Below are 26,810 nucleotides of genomic sequence, written 5' to 3'. Positions count from 1 at the left end.
ATATCATCAGGGAGGATTAACAGGGAGGTAGGGGGAGAGGAAGAGAGAGAAAGTGGGGGGGGGGGGGGGGAGACAGACTTTAGATGATGACTTTTTAATGGCTAGGCAAAATGATACCTTTTATTTTTAATTCTGTCAAGGAAAATAATTCCTATAATCTCTGGATTCTACTGTCTCCTATGTGCCAAAAAGCTTCCCAACTTCATTTAAAACCAAAGGGAAAACATAGCATAGGGGGTTTCCTGTAGAAAAATAACACCTTGTACACACATTTTCTGATTGAAGACTTAAAAAGCATCATCAGCAAATGGAATTGATTCCATTTATAGGCTGGAAACTCAGGGCATGGTTGAACTAAGGCTGGCATAATCTACACCACAGACTAACTTTTCTTAAGGAAGTCACACATATAAATTCCTTTCTTTCCCTTTCACCACCAAGACAAAACGTATATTAACTGCTATTCCTAAAACCAAGTATCTATAAAGAGTAATTAACTGAACTAGAAGAGCTAGCAATTTTTATCATTCCAAAAATGTACAGACTGCTTTTTTCAAAGCAAATATATAAATCATGACCTTGAATTTTTACAATTCAATGTATGATGTATAAATGACAACAGTGAATGCAAACAGTCAATCATAAAACCTGCTCTTCCAATGTATTTGTGAGGGTTAGGGAATTTTAGACACGAGGTTAAAAGTAGCATCTAGACCACAATCCACCCTAAACTTAAAGTAACATTTTGAAATAACCACTAGTTACTCTGGACTTGACTCCGTGGAGGGAGAGATGACACACACAGTCAAGTATAAGAAAAGATACAATCTATATAAAATGAAGGGGAGTTTTGCAATCTGAATATTTCAAGGGGTGTGCTGCAAGAATCTTTAAAACATAGAATACCTGACTATTTAGTCAGGGGCAATGACTGCTTTTCCCTTAGGTTGTCAAATAAAATAATGACAACAACCAACACAATAGCCATCTACTGTGAATGAATCAAAATTATACCTATTTTTTTTGTCATATTGGCAAAAAGTATATTTTTTAGTGTGCCACAGAATTTTAGCAATTAGTTTATGTGTACCATGGGATGAAAAGGAAGAAAATTGCTGCGGTATACTAACAAAACCCCAAGAATTCAGGTTCCAGTTCACACATTCTGCCTTAGACAACAGGGTTCCTAAATATTTACATTAACTACCAAGGGGGGGGGGGGGGAGGGCGGGGGAGAGAAGAGCAGAAAAAGTATTAAAAGGTATTATTTTGTAGTTATTACATATTTGGCAACATTGTGAAATGTATGCCCCTAACTTCCCCACCAGTTGATCAATTACACAGCCCTCCACCTGTAATACAGGCTACCACAGACCAGCCCTAAGCCTAGCCTGACTGGTCAACCCTCCATCTACAGTAAGTCCCTGGTGGATTTCACTAGTAGAGTGTGATCACAACCAAATAAAATGCGGCTATGAGTCTTCAGTTCAGTAAAACAAGATGTTTAGCACATTAAAAATTAGAGTAGATTAGTAATAATGAAATTTGCCTTAAGTTCACCCTGAACTAAGGTTCTCTTTTCCACTGGACTGGAAAATTAAAGCTACATGCTGTGCACACAGCTGCCACACCACACCAGTGTACCATGCAAAGAGGAAGCCAGCAGCACAGTCATCTGAGAAAGGAGCCAGGGACAAAGGACCCCTTCAAGAGAATGTTGCCTGCTGATCTTCATCATCAAGCTCCCACGCTGCCCAGGTCTTACCAGAGGTGAGGGTGATGGACAAGTTACACAACACAGCTAAAAGACTGGGTGCTGTCACTTCCAACCGCACAGTCATAGAATTTTGCTCCACAAACAGAGATGAAAGATGATGCCAGATGTATGACCATACACAATGTTTGGAAGCTTGGATAACATTACACATTCCAATATATATTTACTGGTGTGGTTTAACACATCCTGAGCTCCCCCTCTCTAGTGATAATGCAGTTCTCAAATTGAGGCAGAGCAATATGTTAGACACTCACCAAAGTGTCTTTAAAAAGAGTGGTATACAAATTCCAGTACACTGGCAGACATACTTCTTATTCATGCTTGCTAACTGAACAACAAATCCAGTGACATCCAAGACACAGTGCTGATGATTACAAGAAAATTGAGGATAGAACTTAATACAGGCACTGTATCATAGAACTTTTTAAACAAAGACACTCCATGTTGGCGAAAAATAAACTAACACTTGGTGCGATGCACCTCATAGTTCAGATCCAAAGTACAGTTCTGTTAAGGATTTCAAATATCTAAACATGGCTAAAATCCTTTTGATTTTCCACCATACTCAGTTCTTCATTAGATATAAACATCTAGATAGTTTCCAAAATGTAACTATAATTCTGTAGAAAGAGTAAACAGAAAGGACCAGACCAAGGAAATTTTCCTCCTTTCCCTAACCTCTCAAACTAACAGATTCTAAGAAAATGTCATTAATCTAGTCATCCAGGAAAACTTTAAGTATGTGAACGGAAAAGAAATAAAATGAAATATAAATTCTAAATGATAAAGGGGGGGACACAACACATAAGATATGAAATAAAGCAGATAACTACCAAAAGGGTTTCTAAAACACCCAATTAAAAGCATCTACACTAATAAAAGAGAAAGATGTAAATTGACCGTAACTTTGCGACACCCACCAGCCAATCAGGAATGAGTATGCAAATTAACCCAACAAAGATGATGGGTTAATTTGCATATGCAGGCGCCAAGTGGCTGGGGGTGGGGCGGGACTTTGCATCATCACCATGGCAACACCGCAGGCGTTCCGCACCGCCCCAGCCACTCCAGGCCTCTGGGCAGCATGGGAAGGTGGAAAGGTGGCTCTGGGTCTGAATGAAGCTGGAAAGGTGGCTCCCGACTGGAGCGAAGGCGGAAAGGCGGCTCCGGCCAGAGCGAAGGCAGTGCCGGCAGCCAGGGGAAGGAAGGCCCATTCTTGCACGAATCTTCGTGCATCGGGCCTCTAGTCATTATATAATGTCACTGCCATTGTTTGACCATGAAACCACAAACTCTTAGCTACACAGCCAACTTCCTTTTCCAACCATCTTAAGTTTATTTTTAAAAGTAACTTTAAAAAACATAAAAGAAAACTGCTGGTAAACTCAAAGTTTTAAGAACCTATTCCACAACTACCAACCTGATTAAACATCATATGGATTTTGCTTTCCAGATGAGGGGGGTAAATTTTCAGAGACACATTTAATTCTTCAAATTCTTAGAAACATTTCTGCTCAGGAATGGCAAAATACCATCTAATATACTCAAGAAATACTACTGATAAGAATCTATTAAAATGAACACAAAACAGGTTCGGCTGGTATGGCTCAGTGGTTGAGCATCAACCTATGAACCAGGAGGTCACGGTTTGATTTCCCATCAGGGCTCATGTGTGGGTTGTGGGCTTGATCCCCAGTAGGGGGTGTGCAGAAGGCAGCTAATCAGTGATTCTCTCTCATCATTGATGTTTCTCTCTCTCTCTCTCTCTCTCTCTCTCTCTCTCTCTCTCTCTCTCTCAAATTAATAAAAATATTTTTTAAATGAATACAAGAATTACACATTGGTGACTCTGGCCAATTTTTATGATAATAACATGTTTTATTTGGCCCATACCATTTTTTTGTGTGTATTTATTTTTAGATATAATTAGTGGACTATATTTTGAAACCAGGACATTTAATATAAAAATTCAGAACTCTGACTCCTCTACAAAAAATCAGGAGATTGCATGAATGGGCCCAAGTTTGTTTCCATGTGGCAAAAACTGGCACCTAGTTTGCAGTCCCTGATTTAAGGCACCAATACTTTCAGCCTTGGGTACTAACCTTTTCCTCGACGGCCCTTCTTCAAAATCTGAAGAACTAACATCGTTGCTAGTAGAGGACACTTGGGATGCATCATCCTTCTCATTCTCTGACTGTTCTGATGCTGGTCCTAATCCCTTAGACTGGCCATTACCAAGGAGCCCTACAGGTGAGAAAAGGGGACAAACACTTAAACACATGACATCAGGAAGCAGCACTTGACCACAGTTAACTCTACACAATGACTTGTGGTGGATAGAAAATAATTTAAAGGCACATATCTCTTTTGAATGGGGAAAAAAAAAAATCATACCTCATCTACTTTGAACCTTTTACAGGAGTGAATGCCTAACAAATAAACAATTGTGATAGTAAAAAAAATTCAAGCAGAAAATTTTAATTATAATAATATACTGAAGGGTTGTTTTTTTTAAGTACATAAATATCTTTTAGGGCTGGGGGTGGAAGAGAAGAAAGGCATCTGTCTGAAGTATTACCAGTTCAAACTAGTTAATCTTCAAGGGCTAAATATTTACTCTAGAAATATTGAAGTCCTTTTTGGAATTGCCTTCAGGGACTAGTACCTGCCATATAAGAAAAAATGTCATTACTTTATAGCCATACCTTAACTAGAAATCCTACTACCCAACTTCCTCTTCATAGCAATCCATTATATTAGACAGTCATCGTATTTGCCTTCGACTGTCTTAAAAGATCAGGACTATCTATGACTACATTTATAGCACCATGTAGAAGAGGGAGTCGTGGAGGCCCAGCATGTGTAACTATACTGGAGAAAGTTCCTAGGGAAGGGTTATGCCAAGTAATATGGAAGTATTTAGCAAGCAGTAAGGCCACATTAATGAGTGACAGTTGAATAAAAGCCTGATGGGTATTCTAGCATTCAAATGTCCTTGCATCTAAGATTTTTGATACAACTTAGATTCTACCCATGGGGAAGCTTGTACCAACAAAAATGTCCACAGCGACTGACCCCCAATTTCACAGTCTAGTCACCAGCCTCAATGGCATCAGCAGGGATGCTTACACAGTATCTGTAAAATAGTCATGGTACTTGTCTTTTAAACGAAGCCAAATGTGCTGGGTGACCCCTTGATTTTGGTTCTTCTAAATGTTCCACCAATTTGGTATGCACTTAATTCACTGTATTAGGTCCCTTTTTGGTTGAAAGAGTGGTTTCTGTTATTTGCACTCAACACTATGTCAGTGATGGCGAACCTTTTGAGCTCGGCATGTCAGCATTTTGAAAAACCCTAACTCTGGTGCCATGTCACATAAAGAAATTTTTTGATATTTGCAACCGTAGTAAAACAAAGATTTATATTTTTGATATTTATTTTATATATTTAAATGCCATTTAACAAAGAAAAATCAACCAAAAAAATGAGTTCGCGTGTCACCTCTGACACGCGTGTCATAGGTTCGCCATCACTGCACTATGTAGATTACAGTATCCTATATATCGGTTAAAATTTTCTGAAAGAACATTGTACACTGCAACAAAGCCCTGGGGCTTGACCTGTTTATGCATGCATTTCTTCAGTTATCTACTTTTACATCATTTCAGAGTTATCTGTAATAACATGAGGTTAGAAATCTAATTCAGTGCAGTAAATACAATCCTGTAGCTGTTACTGAGACATGTGGCTTTGGGAGTCATGAATACAATATGGAAATGAAAATGTATACAACTTCCCAAAGAAAGAGAAATGTGGGGAGTTTGCACTGAGGCAAAAAAGGGACATAACTGTATATAAATCTATGAATGTAAGGGTAGAACTGTGGCTGGTGTTTCAAAGATTAGAGCAGTGGCCATTACAATGGCCATTACAATTAATATGGCTAGCATGGATGAGGAAATACATTTTCATTATTAATTTAAAACAGTATAACTAACATTTGATTAATAATGTCATATTAATTCTTGACATGTTTTGCATATATTACGTCAAATATACTAAAATTAATCTTACCTGCTTTTAAAAAAAATTTTAATGTAGCTCTAGAAAACTAAAACTACATATGTGGGTTGAAATTACACCTTTATATATCAACACTAAATTAGAGCACTTTAGTAACATCACATGGTGGGTAGGAGGGATGCCAGCCCACCCAAACAGTAGGAAGATACAGATAACTGACTTAGGAAACTGGCCAGGGACATAATATGTCACATATGTAAAAAAAAGACAAGATGAATGAATTGCCACACTTGAAAAGTATGGAAAAGTCATAGTAAAAATTCTAGTTATAGCACCATATGTAAAATTAATAAGAAAAAAAAGCAGATACACATCTAAATATGTGTACTCTTGGTTGAGTTCCAATTTTTTCAATAGTACATAAAGGAGAATAAAGCAGGAAAAAAGGGAGGGAATATATATTCACCCATTCATTTCCTTAACACCCCCCATATATGCCAGGGATACAGGCATCCCAAACAAAATCTAAATTCCAATGAGAGGAGATAGATGGACAAGTACACATGGTTGTACCAGTTAGTAGTATGTGCAAAGAAGAAACTTTGCACTTATAGGGCAAAATAAAGTGATAGGGGAGGGCAATGAATATGAATCAGTGGAGCCAGCAAGCTTGCAATAAATACCTGCAATAAATACCAGCATAAGAAGAGCAAAGCTGGAATTTGCAATATGCCTAAAAACAAAACAGAAACCAGTGTGACAGCGGTGGTGAAGGAGGTGTAAAAAGAAGTGATGTGTTTTGTGTGTGTGTGTGTGTGTGGTGTTTTGTTCTTTTTTGTTTGTTTTTTGAATCTCAATTTTCTATCTTTTTATTGTTGACACTATTACAGATGTCCCCCATTTTCCCTCCCCTTTGCCCCCTCCACTCAACCTCCACCGCCTGCCCCCTACCAGGCCTTCACAACAATATTATCTATGTCCATGGCTATGCATACATGTTCTCTGGTTAATTTCTTCCAGTCCCCTCCACCTTCCTCCCCTTGGAGATCTGTGTCCATTCTATTCATCCATGCTTCTGGTGCTGTTTTATGCATCAGGGAAAAGAAAGAAAGAGAGGAGAGAGAGGAGAGGGAGGAGAGGGAGGAGAGGGAGGAGAGGGAGGAGAGGGAAGAGGAGAGGAAGAGAGGGAGGGAGGAGTGGTTCTGAAAATATATTTGGATCAAGGGGGAAATAAGGAAGAACTAGATGCTGCTAGGTGAATGTGGGGAAGAAATGCTGCCTTACCCTTAGACCTTAAGTATTTGCTGAGTGAGGAAGCAGCAAATGAGTGAATGATTTAGCAGAGAAAAGTTAAGATTCAATGATAGCTATACACTTGTCCTTCTAACAAGAATAATCTCAGTAGATTGTGTGTAGACAGTAGTAGTGATTCTCAAACTTGAGCAAGAGTAAAAATCACCTGGAGAGCTTTGTCAAACAGTCCCCTAGGCCTCAACCCCAGTTATGCTATTCTAACAAATTCCCAGCTGGCGCTGGTGTTGCTTTGGCTGGTCCAGGAACTACCTTTTGAGAACCAGTATTGTAGGAGAACACAAGGTTCAAACCCGTAAGAGACCTGGTTGCCTTAAAACACTATAAAGCTCTAGGCAAGTGTGAATTAAGTCCCAGGAAACCAATTATACTGCACAAACTATGATCATACAACTCACAGTTGTAAGAAACATGCCTCTGATTTACCTTCAGGGAAAAGAAACAGCATGTGGCCAGGCTGCTGCAGAATTTCCCCAGAGCAAACAGAATGTGGGGGTGGGGAGAGACGATGAGCGTTATTAATGTGGCTGATAGCATCAGTCCTAGGGCCTAGAGACAAAGGGAGGCAGAGGCAACTAGAGAAGGCCCCAGCCCATTTTTTTTTAAATAACCCAATGAGAGACAGCAAGACCTAGGCGACCTATTAGGAAACAGGTGACCAAATAGTACTCAGCCAATGAGGAACTGGAGGAGGGTCTAAATAATAGGCTATGTTCCTTGCCCCACTTGTGATCCTGTAAAATGGGTGCACACTCAAGAGTGTTATTAAGTCTCATTTTTGCCATGCTTCTGTTTCCTAGTCCATCATTTGAAATTTGGACAGGTGAGCCATTTCTCACACAGTGAGGCACCCAGTTCCAAAGTTCTGTATGGGCATTTTGCCACCTTTTATCACTAATTTGTGAAGTGAAAAAAAGATTGCTTACAAAACCTATCACAGAGCTATAAGAGTCAGCTAATGACAAATACAGACTTTTAATAAGTAACAGGCTGGGAAAGGTGTTCCTATCCAAGGGGCTTCAGTGTAAAAAGGCATATTATGTTTCTTCCCTTCAAAAAATCAAATGCCCAAGCACAAATGCAGGGAAACTGGACTATAATATTTTTGATGAAAAATGGGGAATTTTAATGGACTGTATGTGAGCTCATTGTGAGGCAAACAGATGAGGATGATCTGAAATACTAAGGCAAGACTGGGCTACATTAAAAGAAATAAAAGTAGTGGGCCCATTGTTCTGAAGCCCTTACCAGGCTAATCTCTTCAAAGAGCTCCAAAATTTTCCCCATTCCAAGGATTAACAATGACTGATTACCTCAAGTACAAGGGAGGTAAGCTTGTGGACTGACTTTCCAGAATAGGAAAATGGGGCCTAGGCCAGGAAATTGATTGCCTGTTATGCAAATTGAAGGACCTTTGCTTTTCTGAGCTTTTATAGGAGGAGGGGTGGATGGGGAGAGACTGACTAGTTCTGCATATGAATGACTTTTTCAATTTGACAAACCATCCTGTGTTATGTCAGCACAAAGAACAGTCACATTTATTTTTAGTCTACATGGTTGGATAAACCTGGGCTTTTTCTTTTGTACACACCTATACACAGACACACAGACACACAGACACACACACACACACACACACACACACACACACCCTTTTAACATCTCCAGTATACTGACTACCCCCTTTCATTTTGAATGTTTTCATCCAAATCCTACTGCCTGTCCAATCCAAAAGAGCCAGGTCAGCAAGATGGGATATGATGCCACAGGGCAGAATACCCATCATTATAATATTAGACGAGTTAATAGGTGCTGCCTTTTCCTCCCCCTAATAAAGCCCTGCCAACAATTTTTTAAATTATTATTGTTAGTAAATGAGAAACGATGAAAAGGCATCCCCTCCTCCTTCAAACACAAATTAATTTTATTTTCCCAAACCCCTCCCCAAGCCTACACAAACCTTTGTTGGGGAGAGGAGGTTAAATAGAGGAAACTGAATGGCCCAAGGATTCAGTCTCCCCACATTAGCATTTGTTCTCCTCTATTAATATTCAGTAGGTTGAACTTAAATTAAACCGCGTCTATTGTCTTTGACAAAAGCAATAAATATGAGCTGAAAATTCCAAATCACGCAGTAAAGGCAGCCTGGGGACTGCCTGTAACCTCAGCCAGTCACCATCAGCTGACAGGAGCGGCACGTCACAGGCCTGAAACCAAGCATCCACCACAATGGCAGTGCCCGTTCTCTCAAACTGAGAACCCCAAGGAAATCAGATACAACAGAACCCTGCCATCAGATTCAGGAACTTTTCATCCCATCTTCCAAATCATCGAGAAATGAAAAGATAGAAGACCACACAATAAAACCATCTTCTTTCTATGCCTAGAACAGCAGCAGCAAAGTGGAGTAAGAATTCCTGTTCTTGATCTCCCTTTTGCCTTAACGTAAAAGGGATTGGGAAAATTGAAATATAAAGGAGGCCAGATTCCTTAGCTGAAGGAATTTCAACTAAGCAACTGATGAGAGCCACAGATTTCAGAACACAAACACTCATAGAGAAGGTAATTCTTTACTAATATCTGAAAAAAAATAGAATGTATGTACAGTCCTTGTAATTTTATTATGTTTTAGACACAAAGACGTTTCACTAGTCCTCTCATTAGCTACATGTTCATTACAATATAAAACCCAAGAAAAATCTAATGCTTCTATTTCACAAAAGCAATGCTTAAAGAAGGGTTAAAGAGAAAAGAAAAACAAGGAGACTTTGAAGCTGTTCTGAGCTTCCAAAACATCTGGAGCACATCAGACATATTACCATATTAGGGAGAGTCAATGGATTTGGCTTTGTTGTAGGAGGGATGCACAAAAGGTAATTCTGTATTATAGAGCCAATGCCCGTCTGTCACCCTGTCACTGTGAGACAAGGTATCACATTACATATTAAACAGTCAAGCATCCAAAGAGAGCTTTCGTTTCAGCAGCTGTGTGTACTTGAGTGTGTGTGTTGGGGGATGGGGTTGGCTGCAGCCCTCTTAGTTGAAAGAGAAATTATAAAAGCAGCCCCCTTGGTTGAGGTAGTCAGAATGCCGAGCTTGCTGCCATTACTAATGAAAACACCTATTTTTACTCCAATTTTGAGAGAAAAAGTGGGTTGCTTGCTTTTTGCACTTGGATGCTAGGGAAAATCTACTCAGGCCAGCTTCATAGGTTCAACAAGAATATGGAGTTTAAACCCAACTATACATATTCGGGTCAGCAGCTAAGCTCTTCCATCTGTCCTAGGGTTCCAGGAAGAGGGTGAGCTGTGCAGAGATGTCAGCGAAGCTAAGCCCAGGCTGGTCCACTGACATCCTCTCCTTATCAAAATGCTGAAAGGGTTGGGAACAAATGACAATCGTGAGGCATGATGTCACCGTCACACTCATGGTCAGCGAAGAGCAAATGAAAGAGGTTTAATACCTCAGCTTATGGAAAATAATTATCCCTTTCCCTCAGGAGAATGGCCCCTGAGCAGACCTGGGCTCCCCTTTGTCTACTCTCAAATCAGCTATGGAGATTTCCTATTCCAACCAAGTAAATGCAGTCCAAAAAGTGCCAGGGGTCAAAGAGTCCCAAGACACAGGGAAAATATGGGGTTTTTTTTGTTGTTAGTTTAACACCCAAAGGGATAGTAGGTAGGTGGATGGGGGGGGGTGGGGGTGGGGGAGAGAGAGAAGTATTCAATGAATCCCATAGGAGCCCTTCACAGCCACCAGACAAACCTTTATTCCACCCCCCAAAATCTTGGGGATTCTAAACCTTCCTTCGCATGCTCAATTTTTTGAAAATTAGTGTTAGGTAACAACCTGACACAGTGATAATTAGTAACATGAAAAAGTTGGGCCACTGGGTAAGCATCTAATCCTCTCCCCTTTTTTCCTATTTGAGAATCAAGCAAATGGCTAAATTTGAGAGTCAAGCAGGAAAAGAGCCCAGAAGGGAGGAGCCCAGAAGAGGGAGGACAGGGAGCCCAGAAGGCATTGCCTCACCTTCAGGCACAAAGGAAAGAGCCCACCCAAATAGACTCACAGTTACACACAGGAAAGGTGACCAGATTACTGCTATCAGGAAATCAGCCCTATTCAAGCTGTATCAACCCCAAATGAATGAATATCATCAAAAGACAAAAGATCTCTCCTTCGCAAGTCCTTCCCAAGAGTCCAAAGAGGAGAGAAAACACTGTCCTGGAGAGGAGGCTGGAAAATGTCAACAGCTGAACTTCATTCCATATAAAAAGCACTCAGTGGGAAGGCTCCATGATCTCTAGGTAAGATTTCTGGACCAGCCCAGAAGCTACTGAAACTCTGATGATCACACAGTGAGCAAAACATACTGTGCATTTGAGTGCAGCTCTCTTACTTCTTTGGGGAAAGGTCTCATCCTCCCTCTACACTTTCTCTTCCTTTTCACTCATTCTTCAGCTTTAGCATGATTTTTGTAACAATCAGGAAAGGTACAGTAACTTGAACAATAATTATTATTAAAATATAAACATCCACATTGCTCTACAATGAGAAATTCTTTTGCATTCAATCGTAACTCCTCTAGACCCATCGCCATCCCCACACCTTATTAATTTTATACAGGCAAAACCAGTCAAGTGCATGCCACCTGGGCAACCCAGTTTTAATTTCCATCAAAAGCAGGAATCCTTAGAGTCAGTCCTCTAGGACATGCAACTCTCAGATGGTCCAGTACTGAACACCCCAGAGGTCAAAGACTGCCTTCCACATTCAGAAGAAAAGTGATTAAAGACAATGTTGGGCTGATGGGAAATGAACTACAAAACAATGGCATCGTTGCAGAGCATAATATGAGACCAACATGTTTAAAGTTTTATGCTCAGATAACCTGACATGCCAAAATCGGATTTTACAAATCATGGAATTAGCACTTCCCAAAGGAAGATTTCCATATATACAGCATGTTCTGAGATAGCTAGTGATGTTATCAGAGAGCTAGTGCTATCCTACCTTTAAGTAATGACAGTGTGTGTGTGTGTGTGTGTGTGTGTGTGTGTGTGTTTATAATCTTTAAAGCTTCACACCATCCTTACATTTACCCACACAAATGTAAGTTAGTCAAAGAAACAGGCTCTCAAATATTATTAGCAAACCTCTACCAAGTTGAGCAAAGCTTGCTTAAATGCAAATCAACAAATCCCATCAGAGTAATAGTTTTGTGTATTAGTCTATGATGATAAATAGGCACAACTCAAAATACTTTGTGTCCTGACTGACATCATAATTCATGGCTAAGTAAATGTCACACCCTTACTCCCAAACCTCTCTGGCTGCCTTGATTCCATAAGACAATACAAGTGGACCCCACAGAAGTTCTACATTATTTTGTCTGTAGCATGACTGGGAAGAGCAGGTTTCCCAGTACCTTCACTACCTCACTCACACATAGGCCAATCAACTGCATGCCCACTTTTCAGACGAATATGAAAAAGGATTAAGTGGGCTATATTTAAAGTAAAAAAATTTTTTAATCAGTTAATTAAAAAAAAATCTGCTGACAGCAAACAAGTTCAAAGAGGCCTACTGCCTCCATTCTTTCCAATGCTGAAATTGAATAGAAGCAGAAAAGAAAGCAGAGCTCCAAGCATGTGGCCACAAAATCTGTAAAAATAATGAAGCATCGGAAATAAATGGCTCCTAACATTCATTTGTGTTTTTATATATTAACACAAATATGGATGAAGGCAGAATAATCGAGAGCACTGGAAGTTTAAAGCTTTAAGGTCGAACCTAAAATCACTTAGTATCTATTTACATGCCTCAGTTTCCTCTATCTTTCAAGGAGAGAGGACAAGAGATAGTCTGAAGGGAAATAAAACCATCATGCTGTTTATAAAGAAAACCAAAGCTATGGTGAGGATGAACTAATTAACTTTAACCAAACATCTATTTTTAGATGCTGGAAATGATCACATTCATTGGTAATAAAATAAAGGGACCAGCCATAGCTGGATGGCATTCAGACCCCAGAAAGAAATGTCTAAATTCATACAAGCCTGGCTAAAACTGCAGATTTGGCCAAAATGGTCAACAGAGCTAAATGCTTTAAGAGCGACATTAATTCTCTCTTGTAAATTTCCACAGTGCCTTTGCAGGAACCACCACTACCCCTAGGGAGGATATCAAAGCTAAAAGAATATTAATACTAAGCAAATCACAACACTTTTTACTTACTCATGTACATAGCACCTTGCCATCCATAATAGATTAATCAGGACCCCAATAGGGAAACCCACAAAAGGCCTATTTCTCCAACAAAGGCCATACCAGCCTGAAACAAATATAGAGCTATTTGGTTTTTATTTTATTTATAGGAACAGACCTTCTATCCCAGGTTCCTCAAGATAAGCCACCAAAAACTGCACCTGACAGACCCGTGGAGCAGCCATCCTCAGAGCCGGATCATTGCAGAGAAGACAGAGAGGAAGGAGGACAGAGGGAGGGAGGGAGGGAGGGAGGGAGGGAGAGAGGAAGGAAGAGCGCGGAGAGGCAGGCTCCAGAGCACTTGTCAACAATCCTCCCAGTACGTAATAAGCAGGCGGCAGTGCAGATTCCGGCAGTGCAGATTCTGCGCAGCAATAGGACAGCCGAGGGGCACAGGGGAGGGGAGAGGGGGTGCGCGCACCAGGGAAAGGAGGTTATTTATGTGAGTGGGAGGGAATCTAATACCCAAGAGGAGGGGTCTGGGGCTTTTTCCCCTTCCCTATAAATTAAAATTAAAAAAAAAAAAAGGGAAAAGAGTGACTAGCTTCTCATCATGCAATTTCCTCAACCTGCAATGCAGACAAATCCTTATTTTAGGATTTCTGACATGGGAGTGGGGTGGGAGGCACCTTTGATGGGGGCAGTCCACACTTCTTATGCTCAGTCTGTCAGAGCACTGCCTCCACTCATGCACACACTCCACCCCCACGGATGGTGGGGTCCATGGCACATTTTCAATGGCATCCCTTTTTAATATCATAATCTGTGTCATTCAGCACTTGCCTTTTATTTATTTTTATTTGTTTTTTTGGCTGGGAAACCTGGGCAGCTCTCCAGACAGACTGCAGAAATCTCTTTCCACATGCTCCTCCTTCAGCCCACCCTCCACCTCCCTCCTATTCCAGCAACCAGGGTTACTTATGTGAGGACCACATGGGCCACAGCTGCCCTCCCCACCCCAACACATGGACACCCCTCCCCCAGACACATAAATTCATCTAATCTAATAAAATAGAAGCTGTTTTCCCTCATTGTTTCTTGAGGATCTTTCACAAAACAGGCTTTGTAGCCTGGCAGCTGCGAGAAGGGTGAAAAAGGCAAGACTCCAACAAGGCTGGCCAGCTCCCTGGCCTCAGATAACTGCAGTTTGCATCTCCTTTCATATCTCATAAGCTTTTGGGTTTTTAAAGTCAATTCTTTTGAAGCTTTTGAACTTCAGCTGGAAATTATAATATCACAAACACATGCTCTGAACACCATCCCACACTTTCCTCTCTACGCTTTTCCAAAGGGGGGAAAAAGATGGTGCATCACCCTCAAAGAACCCACACAACATTAAAAATTCTCACAGATTCATCCAAGGGAACTGGAGGAAGAATGCCACTTACTATTATTTTTAGTTTGCTACTGTTGTTGTTATTTAACCAATGAATAAACCCCTCTGGGCTTTAAACAGGTTAAGTTATTTAGACCTCCCAAAACCACTGAAGACAGATGTTAGCTTTGCTCAGGACATCCAGCCAACAAATCACCAGGGCCTATCTACCTGCATCACTTCTAAACAAAAAATACCAGGAGGTAGGTGATGGTCTTCTCTAATCTCTACTTGGTATCCACCATTTTAAAATCAGAATTGCCCTAGCTGGTTTGGCTCAGTGGATGGATAGAGTGTCGGCCTGTGGACTGAAGGGTCCTGGGTTCGATTCCAAACAAGGGCACAAATCTCAGTTGCTGGCTCCTTCCCAGCCAGGGCCCTGGTCCAGGCAATCGATGTATTTCTCTCACATTGATATTTCTCTGTCTTTCCCTCTCTCTTCCACTCTCTCTAAAAATCAATGGAAAATATCCTTGGATGAGGAAATAAATAAATAAATCAGAATTATAGATAGGGCCTTAGGGACAATCTAATGAATCCCCCACTTGAAAGGTGAGTAAACTGAGGCACATGCAGGTAGGGTTCTTATACAAGATCACAGAGCCAGTTCCTTTGACAGTCTTAACGGAAGGCCATCCATGAATCCTGTGGTTTTTGGAGACAAGGACAAGTAACACACTGGAACAACCTCACTATACAATTCTCTGTGGAGCACACATACAGTTGGAAAAGCCCTCTGCAATCTTTCCGCGTCCAGTGCGAACCCACAGAGTAGGCCTCATTCATTGACTTCTCTCCAAAGCAGTATATTCCTATCATGTTGAACAACTGCTTGGCATGTGTCCCACTGCAGTATAAATCATACACAGTTAATTAAAGGACCTTTAAGGGATGACTATTTGGCTTTTTTCCTCTTCTTTCTGCGCCTTCACTAATCAAAAGCACCCAAATGAGAGAACTGGAAGGGAGATATGAGACAGATATTTGAATGTATGATAATTCTGGGGAAATATTAGTAAGAAAGTAGAAACCACAAGACATAAACAACTGGCCAGAAATGAAGCCTGAGGGTGATGTATGGGTCCTTATCCCCAATCATCTGACAGGAGCGTGCACAGACCATCAGCAGTACTCTCAAGACTTTACCGCTGCTTCCTCTTCCCATTAACTAAAATGGTAACAAGGTATTTGAAATGAAAAAGGCAAGACCTAACAGGATGTTGGCCCCAGGCTGTTTTTACTCCCAAAACTATTATTAGCATCTGATTGCTCTCAGTATTTCCTAAAATAGATGGCGAGGTAGCTCAGTGTGTCCAACTCTGGCCTGTGATCTGCGGCTGGGTCAGGAAGGAGTGGAAAGCTCTTGCCAATGAAGGTTTGTAGGTTTTGGACTGTTTAGATAAAATACTGGTTTACCAAAGAGGAACATATCAACAGTTCCAGACAGACTAACAACCCTCAAAGACTAACAACATCCAAGAGGAGATACACAATAAAACTGAGAGCTAGGTTCAGTTTAAGAATAGCAACACAACCCTCACTATTTAAATCCTGAAAAGAGGAGAGGATATAAAAGGTGAGACTGGCAAGCACTATCTCTTTATTCCAAGTTAATATGATTGACAATACCAGTAGCTAAGCTTCAATGGTCAAAGATTAGAACAAGTCCCAATTCTTAGATGAAGACTTCTCCAATATTATCAACTTCAGTCTTCCCCGTTTTAATTTTTAATTAAAAAAAAGAATATCTGCCTGTCCACAGTCTAACCCAATTACTAAAACATTAGCTTTGTGCTTCCCCCTTCCCATTTAATTATTTTTTAAGGTACAGCACAAATATGTAGGCCTAAATAGTATTTTATTTCATTATGCTTGATTATGAATGAACGTCACAAAAAGAGTATCACACTGTGTTTAGTCCCAGGAAACTTGTTTTTTCCCAAGCTCAACATTAGGTTACTAAGATCCATCCATGATTTTGGTTACACTTTACCTATCCATTCTCACTATTATTTCTCATACTCCATTGAATTAATATTCCACAATTTATCTTGATTCTCTCATTCTAAAGTATTGCCGGTCTGTTGCTATCACGAACCATGTTGCAAACTTTCTTCTGCTTATCCCCTGGAAAGCAGGTACTAGTCTTTCTCTGGGATACATACCTAGGAGTGGAATTACTGAAAATTCTTAAATATGCAAATACTCAAATTTACAAGTTAAGGTCAAATCAATTTCCAAAGCAGATGTCACTTTTTGCTTGTGCACCAGCAATGTATCACTGTAATAGCTAAATGTTTAAATATAAAGACCTCCTATTACTCAATATTCCAGAGAACAAGGCACTACAATTGCTACTTCCGAAGAGAACAGAATTTTAGAAAGGATCTCCTTATCCTAAGAAATGCAGCGATGCCAGCCAGGTACATGGCAGCCATCCCACCTAATTATCACCTAAAAACCAGGACATCTAAGGACATATTTTGCTGGTAATAGCTTCAGAATCAAGGACCTACCTATGTGCATAGCCATTTCATTACCTCTAAGCCAGGCCACCTTCAGCAGCCCACTAAATGCACTTTATGTTTTAAAAATATATGACTGGAGCAAACCCCAATCTAGGACTTAAAATAAAATGAGAGAGCAATTCATTTGCATGCCTTAATCAAATTTGGCTATCTAATAGTACTCTGTGTTGATTAATTAAAGAACCTACTGCATCAGAAGCATTAAGACCTTGTTTCATTCATGTATCAAATCAAGGAAGCCAGTGCACATTGAAAGCTAGGGCCCATCACATAAAGGAGAGACAGGCCTTACAGAGTTGGAACAAGGCATAGAACATTCCTTATCATTCATGATCTCCCTCCAAAAGTTCCAATTTCCTGCTACCTATACAAGTTACTGCTTACAAAGGTAGCACCTTAACATGTGAGTTCTCTGCAACTTACAATAATTTCCCCCCCAAAAAATGCTTAGTATAAAGGAGGGGTGAGGGTCCAGTGGATTGCCCTGTGTGAGAGAAGTGCATAAGGTTTTGGAGTCTGAGAATTTCTTATGGGAAATAAGTGAATTTTATTTATCACACTGCATTAGTCATGTTTTCACAAAGATATGTTAGTTGAGCTGAATTACATAGTATTGATCATATGACCTAGGCCTGCTAATATTTGACTTTCAAAAATATTAATGAAGTGTGGGTACTTTACACCCGCTGCCATAATATAAACAAACATTACTTGTTAGAATATTTAAATGAGAGTTAATACACTGGCAATATACCAAGCAGAATTAGGTGCACATGGAGTCTGACTTGGACTCTTTCCAAAAAGGTTTGGTTAATTCCTGAAGCACCAACAGCGCTCAACTAACTGTATAATTCATGTGGTTGACTCTGTAGCCAACTTGACTTCAAGGCCACACTGTACAATTATAAAATAATACCAATAATTATAAGAACAGAGTATGGAGATCTAGACTGGGTAACGATATATTAACTGGTGAAACAAACTTGGTTTAATCACTAATATCAATGAAATGGTGCTACACCTTAATCAGGAAACTCAAAAGGCTATCAGAAAAGACAATGTTCCATCAGACTTCTTTAATTAGAAAAAAAGCTGGTTTATTGGTAAACATCTAGCACTAAGAACCTAGATGGTTCACAGCACACACAGCACAGTACAGACAAGGTGGCCTGGTTCTAATCCTAGTTTTACTCATCAACTGTATAAACTTTAAAGAGAATCACCAAAAGCGCTCTGTGCTTCAGTTTCCTCATCTGTCAAAATGAATATATAAGGACAACCATGGTTGGTTTAATTAAAGCCAATTATATATGTAAAAGGATTCATGGTACACAGCAAGTGCTACCTATGTAGTGTGTCACAATAAACTTTGGTGTTAATTAATTAGAATTTTTGTTCAATAAATACTGTTAATTATTTTGTTATAAAATCAAACAAAATAAAATATATTTTAGCTGTTAATATATTTTAAAATGATTCAGGTAATAAATTTTAAAAGATAAACAGATGATGCCAAGTTAAAAGATTATCAACATTGAGATTATTCTGAAAACATAAGCTACAATAGCATAAAGTAAAATTCAACTAGAATCTAAAGACGGTCATTTTACCTACTTAAGAAGAATAAATAATGGAAAACTATGTTTGCAAAGGACTGAAATGGAGCGCTGACTCAGGTCACTGTTGCAGAGTGGCTGATCACCTTTTCAAACCTCTGATTTTGACAATACCTACACTCCCATGAACTGCTAGCATGGGAATAAATTGATAAACTATTTCTAGAAAGCCACATTTGGTAATGTGTGCCAACAATTTTTTAAAGTTTGGAATTCAGCATTTCACTTCTAAAAAGTAATACTAAGAAGTTAATCGGAAAAACACAGGTTTATGAGCAAGGGTTTCAAACCAGTTTAATTATTTTGTAGCTTCTTTTACTGGTTTAAATCTTTTCTGTGTCTATTTTTTAAAATAAAGTTATTCTGCATTAGCTTCCTGAGCCATGCAACAAACTGACTAGCAGTGCTTTTGTTTTCAACCCTGATGACACCCCATGATAAACATTCCATAAGACAGCTGGCTTGGGTTCTGCAAGTATGGCAAATGACACATTCTCTTCATTACTTGAACTCTCAAATCTCAGTGCCTTTGCACATGCTATTCCCTCTTTTAAAATATTCTCTCCTCTCCATCTGCCTAGAAAGCTCCTGCTCCTCATTCTGTCAGCCTTCAGTGACATCCACCAACCACTCTGCAGGTGCTACTTTAATGCAATACCCACAGTGAAAAGCAAATATTGATATACTAGGACCCCAGAGCACGATTCGAAATTGCGGGGCACCACCCACCCTCCGGTCCAGCCTTGCCTCCCTCTCCAGCCCTTGAAGCAGCTGCGGCCACTGCTGATCAGGCCCTCCCCCAGCGTAGGTGCACGGAGGCCCCTGTCGCCCTGCCCCCGACACTGCACACACAACCTCCTATCCAGTCAACCTGTTATGGTGTCCTGGTTAATTAGCATATTTCTCTATTTTTATATATATATATAATGTGTGTGTATCTATATATCTATCTATCTATAGATAGATAGATAGATAGATAGATAGATAGATAGATAGATAGATAGATAGATAGATAGATACTAGAGGCCCGGTGCACAAAAATTTGTGCACTTGGGGGGGGGGGGGAGATCCCTCAGCCTGGCCTGCGCCCTCTCGCAGTCTGGGACCCCTCGGAAGATAACAACCTGCTGGCTTAGGCCTGCTCCCGGGTGGCAGAGGGCAGGCCCAATCCCTAGGTGCAGCCCCTCGTCGGGCTCAGAGCAGGGCCGATTGGGGAGTTGGGGTGCCTTACCCTGTCATGCACAGAGCAGGACAGATTGGGAGGTTGCAATGCCATCCTCAGTCACGCTCAGGATAGGGCCGATTGGGGGGTTGGGGCACCGCGCCCTGTCACACTCAAGGCAGGGTCGATGGGGAGGATTGGGGAGCTCCGTACCCTGTCAAGCACAAAGCAGGGCCGATCAGGGGGTTGAGGAGCTCCCCCCTGTCACTCACAGAGTAGGGCCGATAGGGGAGTTGGGGCACCGCCCCCTGTCACACTCAGGGCAGGGCGGATCAGGGGGTTGGGGCGCCGCCCTCTATCACCCACAGAGCAGGGCCGATCACGGGGTTGGGGTGCCGCCACTGTCACACTCAGGGCAGGGCCGATGGGGAGGTTATGGCTCTACCCCATCACACACAGAGCAGGGCCCGTGGGGGGCAGGGGGTTGGGGCGCCGCACCGTCACACACAGAGCAGGGCCTATCAGGGGGTTGAGGCGCCACACCCTGTCACACACAGAGCCGCAGGGCGATCAGGGGGTTGGGGAGCTCCCCCCTATCAGGCACAGAGCAGGGCTGATCAGGGGGTTGGGGCGCCTTCCCCTGTCACGAACAGAGCAGGGCAGATAGGGAGGTTGTGGCCCCGCCCCCTGTCACACACAGAGCCGCAGGTTGATCAGGGGGTTTGGGCGCTGCCCCCTGTCATGCTGATCCCAGTGCCGGAAGGCCTCTTGGCTCCGCTGATCCTGGTGCTGGGAGGCATATTACCCTTTTACTATATAGGATAGAGGCCTGGTGCATGGGTGGGGCTGGCTGGTTTGCCCTGAAGCGTGTCCTGGATCAGGGTGGGGGTCCCCACTGGGGTGCCTGGCCAGCCTGGGTGAGGGGATGATGGCTGTTTGCAGCTGGTCACACCCCCTTCAGGGTGGGGGTCCCCACTGGGGTGCCTGGCCAGTCTGGGTGAGGGGCTGAGGGCTGTTTCCAGGCCGACGGAAGCTCCCAACTGCCCCTTTTTTTCTTTTTCTTTTTTTATTCTGGGCCAGCTTTAGCTCTGGCTCCAGCTCTGAGGCCTCTGCAGCTGAAAGAAGGTGTCTGGTTTGTTTGGGTTCTATAATCGAAATAATGTATAACTCCAGCTCTGAGATCCTGGGCTCGCTGAAAGCAGGTTTCTGGGGTTTTGTTTAGCTTCTATTATTTGTTATAATGTTAAACTGCAAGCTCAGAGGCCAGCAAGGCAGGCGGGGAACCTTGGAGTCTGCTGTCACTGAAGCAAGCAAGCCTCATGTTAGTTTCAAGCTGCCTGGCTGTCGGCCGCCATCTTGGCTGGCAGTTAATTTGCATAGCTCACTGATTAGCCAATGGGAATGGTAGCGGTCGTACACTAATTACCATGTTTCTCTTTTATTAGATAGGGGGGAGAGAGAGAGAGAGAGAGAGAGAGAAAGAGAGAGAGAGAGATCATGTTCCATAACCAAGAGGATTTAATCTTGCCCATCAAATCCTAGTCCATACCTAAAGAAAATGGCTGAGCCCTAATAAAGGCTATTGAAAGAATAGGTTGCTGCTTAAAGGCCATTTCAGACTTTAAGCCTGAAGTGTCCTACCTTGAAGGCCCCATTCTATATAACTTGCCAAGCATTCAAAGGTACCCCCCCGCCATCTCTTCTTGAGGAGAAAAATATTTCAAAGAATTATCTCTCTGTGTTTAAAAGTATTTTGCTAAGAACAACCTCTGTAATTTATAATAAACATATTTCTTGGAATACACTGATCAAAATGAAAAATTCCTGGGAAACAGACTTCAAATTTTCAGGTGAAATAAAATTAGAATGTTCATAAACCTAACAATAACCTTCACATTTCTAGACATTTAACCCCTTCAATTTTAAAGTTTTCTTTTTTTGGAGCCAATGATTTCTTTATCTGTAAAGCTGTTCTGTATCTTCCTCAAAATATTTAACCTTTTATAGCCTACTTAGATAAACATATTTTGTTAATAACATGTTTAAGTGAAAGCCAAAATAACGGTAATCCTACCTTTTTATAAAGTAAAGTTACGTCAGTCACTTAATTTTGTGTGCATTCTTCATGGTCTTTTTCTTAAGTGTCTCATTTACCATACAGAGACTAATGCTAAATATGAAACATAACTCAGTAAAAGTATTACACACAATGTTTTTTAAATCACATTTTTTAAAACTTATTACCATGAGGAAAAGCTCCATATTTTATTTTTTTGATATATTTTTTATTGATTTTAGAGAGGAAGGGAAAGAGAGTGATAGAAACATCAATGATGAGAGAGACTCAATGATCAGCTGCCTCCAGCACGCCCCACACTGGGGATTGAACCCAAAAACCAGGCATGTGCCCTAACTGGGAATCGAACCATGACCTCCTGGGTTACAGGTCAATGCTCAACCACTAAGCCATGCCAGCCTGGCCAAAAACTCAATGTTTTAAATGGCAGAAATTCCACTGCATAAAATAATTACATTGGGTATTAAAAAAAATATGAGTGCAGGAAGCAGACCAGAGGAAATAAAACAGACTAGTAATAATAATTTTAAAAAAACAACTATATTCTCTGCAGTGGCAGTCTTCATAATTTACTAAAATCCCAAAATTATTCACTATTAAATAAAGTGTTTTCAATAGTTAACAACAACAACAAAAAAAACACACACCTTGCTAACAAAAATACATGGATATAAGTGAGAAGAGCACATAAAGATAATTTTGAACCCAGCAATACATTTTGTTTTTGTTGTTGTTGTTAACCCTCAACTGAGGATATTTTTCCATTCATTTTTAGGTAGAGTAGAAGAGAGAGGAAAAGGCAGAGAGAAACACAGATGTGAGAGAAACACATCGACTGGTTACCGCCTCCTGCACGAGTTGCAACCTGGGCTGGGGCCAGCATCAGGGTCAGGGCCAGGGAGGAGCCTGCAACCGCGGTATGTGCCCTGGACCAGAATAGAATTCGGGACCCTTTGCTCTGCAGGCCATTGCTCTATGCACTGAGTCAAACCGGCTAGGGCAATACATTGCTATATTGAATTCAAGAATAATATGACTATCATGGCATTAATATCATGGGAAAAAAGTATCCTGAAATTGTCCCAAACAAATGAAAGGCATTTGAATAACAGATTAATATTTGTTTCACTTTGTTAGCACTGCCTACATAACCTACCATGAGGGTAGTTGAAAGAGAATGTTTCTAAACTTAAGTACACTGGCTATCTAGAAAGACCTGCCAAAAACAACAACAAAAGGGATAAAAGAGAGAATTTCACCACTATGCTCAATCTGACTCGAGAACTGCACTAAAATTCAGTAGCCAGTGGTCACATGTGGCTTTTTTAATTAACTAAAAGTAATTGGACCAGCTGGACATCAAGGCTAGTAGCCAGTGGCATCCATAAAAGACAACGCAGATACAGAACAGCTCCATCACTGTAGACAGGTCCACTGGATAGCGCTAACTCATACATTTTTTCACATTTAATTTCTAGACCTGCCGTCAAATCTGTAGACAATAGCAGTCTCTCAACTCTCTCCTGTCCTCTGCTAGGAGCTTAGAGCCAACAGGGCAAGTCAGACAGGCATGATTTCTGTTTCAGGAGGCATGGTAAAAAGGAGAGGAGTGGCAAACAGAGCAGAAGCTGACAAATCCCCATCAATTCAGCAGCACATGGCTGCAGGTGTAATCAGTCTAGTTTTTAGAAGAACGAAGGGAAACTAGAGGTTGGAACGTTAAAAAGCCACGAGCTTATTCACAAAACACTGTAAAAAAACTTCCTCTTTGTTTGCAAAGCAATTACCCTAAGGAGTGATTTATAACATAAATGGTTTTAGGTGATCCTGACATAGCTTTGGGTGGAAGGTTAGCAATCACCAACCAAGACTCATGAACAAATCAAGTGACACATGAAATTATTCTGACTTACACTCACATAGAGGCACAAAGAGGCGTAAACCCCACACACAGGTGACACTTGGCTCACTGTCTAGTTCCTACACACACAGGAAACGTCTAGTCCTAGGTGCAGGTGAGGCTGGGGGTAGAGAAGAATACACACACCATAGAAGAGGCACAGTGGCCAAGGAAGACACTTTTCCTCTCAATTACCTCCTAGCCATTTCTCCCAAATTCTACAAAAGCATCCAAATGTCTTACCCAACAGCTCTGGGGACCTAGAAAGTCGGCAGAAGAACTTGATGTGCCATCAACATCAGTATATCATCATCACTAAAAGAAAGCCAAACAGGACAATATGTGCTTTCTTTTACATAAGGAAGAAACCTATGCAGAGATAATTGCTCACCATGTTGCCCAGCTACTGGTGCACCTAGAATTATAATCCAACTAGATGCCCGGTGCACAAAATTCATGCACAAGGGGAGAGGGTGTCCCCTCAGCCTGCCCTACGTCCTCTCACAATCCAGGACCCCTTGGGGGATGTTGGGCCTAAACAGGCAGTCGGACATCCCTCTCGCAATCCAGGATGCTGCATGCACCAGTGACCATACTTTTCATACAGGTGAAAGGCATCTTGCTGTTGTATGGGCAGCTACATTTTTTTGCCCTGATTATAAAAAGTAGTATGTAACATGATCCTTCTGAGGCAGTAGTACCATTTTCCCCATCTTATGGGTGGAAAAACAGAAGCAGAGAGAAGTTAAGTAATTGGCTTTGTCACACAGTTATAAGTGTCAGAATCAGGGCTGATCACAAAATGTGCAAGCCAGAATCTATGCATGTCATCGCTACATCATCCTGTTTTTCCAGTGTTAGAGAAGCCTTGCCAGAGACTATTCCCAATATATAGGGTAGGGTCCTTAGGCCTGGCCGGTGATCAGGGCCATCTGTGGGGTGACTAGCAGGCGAGGTGATGGGGGTGCCCCTACTAACACCTACCTTAGCTGGTGGCCTGGCACCTCCCACTGGCCGGCCCCACCCTCCGATCTCCGCCACCAGTCACCTCCCTCTTGGGGGATAGATGCTCAACGCAGAAGCTGCCGCCAATCAGGGGTGGCTCCTGCATTGAGTGTCTTCCCCCGGTGGTCAGTGCGTATCATAGAGACCAGTTGTTCCACCGATCTTTCCACCGTTTGGTTGATTTGCATATTAGGTTTTTATTATATAGGATGTTAGTGCTCTTTACAACATACATGGGTTTTTTTTATGCATCCGATTTTGCTTTAAATGGCTGGAATCCAGGAATTTTGGTTTAATGATTGAACAGTTATCCATGTGAATGGTTACATAACATAACCTCTATCACTTCTAAAAGCTGCTAAAAATATATAAGCCCTAAGAATTTTCTTTCCTTGACCTGAACCCAAAGTTTAACCACTACTCTGATGTACTCCATAGTCACTTTGTCCTCAGGCCTCCCCCTCCAACCCTGTTGGCACAAATCCATCTTCTTTCTCCTATGTGCCAGCTCAGAAAGCCTTCTCCCAGGCTCCTCAGAGACTATAGAATCAAGTGTTCTGCACACTGGTATGGGTGCCCCACCTACACAAACCTCACTCCTACTCTTACCACAGGGCAGGTTTTCCCAAATCCATTAAGGGCTGACCCGCCAGGGAAAACTAAATAGGAATCACTTCCTTCAAGCTCAGTTGGAACTTCTGCTCCCCAAGGCCCAGGGTGAGGTCTAATTACAGGATGCAGGCGTCCAGACCCAGGCAACAGGGGAAACCAGTCCTGGGAGTGTGTTGTTTTATGACACAGCTACAGCTTTTATGGGAAGCAGTTAAGCAATGTATATTTACAACCTCAAATAACAATTACTCTTGCAATCTTATTTTCTGCCAGGTAGTAAAGACTTTAAATAATCTAAATATCACCTCTGAGAAAGAAATTATCACTCCTTTGTCAGAGCTGGGAAACAATGAACAGAAGCCAAACAGAATGGCTGAATTGGGTTTGGTATTCTTTTCACCCTCGGTGGGAAGGTGGGGCCATCCCTTCAGAGTGATACATATTCCTCCCTGTCAATTTCCACAAGCAGGCTGGAGGGCTCTGGCCTGCTGGCCCAGACCTGGCAGGAGAGAATTCCCAGCAGTTCTCTCCAGTAAGCCTCTGGATCACCTGCATTCACAGCTCCAGGGCCCTGAGCTCTGACCACTGCACTGAACCTGCCTTTAGCTCCAGTCCACCCTGGAAGGTGCAGTCAGGGTTCACATAGATGCCTTGAGGATTTACAATGCGGGGATATTCCGAACTTTCTCTGCCTGCACCCCCCCCCCCCACACACACACACAAAAAAACAAAAACAAAACACACACACAAGCGCGCGCGCGCACACACACACACACACACACACACACACAAAACAAACAAACAAACAAAAAAACAGCCAATTCCACAGAAAGAAAGCACTTGAGTTTGATCATTTTTCCCAGAGGGGCTAAGTAACTGGAGGAGAGAATGTGCATGGAGGAGGCCAGTCATGGTGGCCAGTATCCTACCATCCACTACCAAGAGCAGCCACTTGATGGCAATCTTAACCTATTAACTTGGAATTTTTCCATCAAGAGACCCCAGGAGGACAGGAACACCAAGAGTGGGCTGCACAATGTGCACAGTGCTGGAAGAGGTATCTTTGCTTGACCTGTGAGTGCGGAGGCAGGGGTATAAAAAGATGGATAAAGAAAGAAAAACGATGCCAATGTTCTCCCTCGGGTTACAC

General features: G+C 41.7%; 1 protein-coding gene across 4 annotated transcripts in view; it reads right to left on the bottom strand.

Moving 5' to 3' along the window:
* Positions 1-26,810, bottom strand: part of JARID2 (jumonji and AT-rich interaction domain containing 2) — a 291,087-nt gene that overhangs the window by 117,908 nt on the left and 146,369 nt on the right. For 3 of the 4 annotated variants that reach the window (XM_059688680.1, XM_059688681.1, XM_059688679.1), the window contains exon 4: positions 3,883-4,024. The exons of the other annotated variant lie outside the window; for it this stretch is intronic. In XM_059688680.1, coding sequence (XP_059544663.1) covers positions 3,883-4,024 — 142 coding nt within the window. The remainder of the gene's footprint in view (positions 1-3,882; positions 4,025-26,810) is intronic. 4 annotated transcript variants of the gene reach the window in all.

This window comes from Myotis daubentonii, chromosome 3 (assembly GCF_963259705.1).
Source record: "Myotis daubentonii chromosome 3, mMyoDau2.1, whole genome shotgun sequence".
In the NCBI taxonomy this organism is placed as follows: Eukaryota; Metazoa; Chordata; class Mammalia; order Chiroptera; family Vespertilionidae; genus Myotis; species Myotis daubentonii.
The sequence above is the reverse complement of the archived record's forward strand: the minus strand, read 5'-3'. Positions and strand labels throughout refer to the sequence as shown.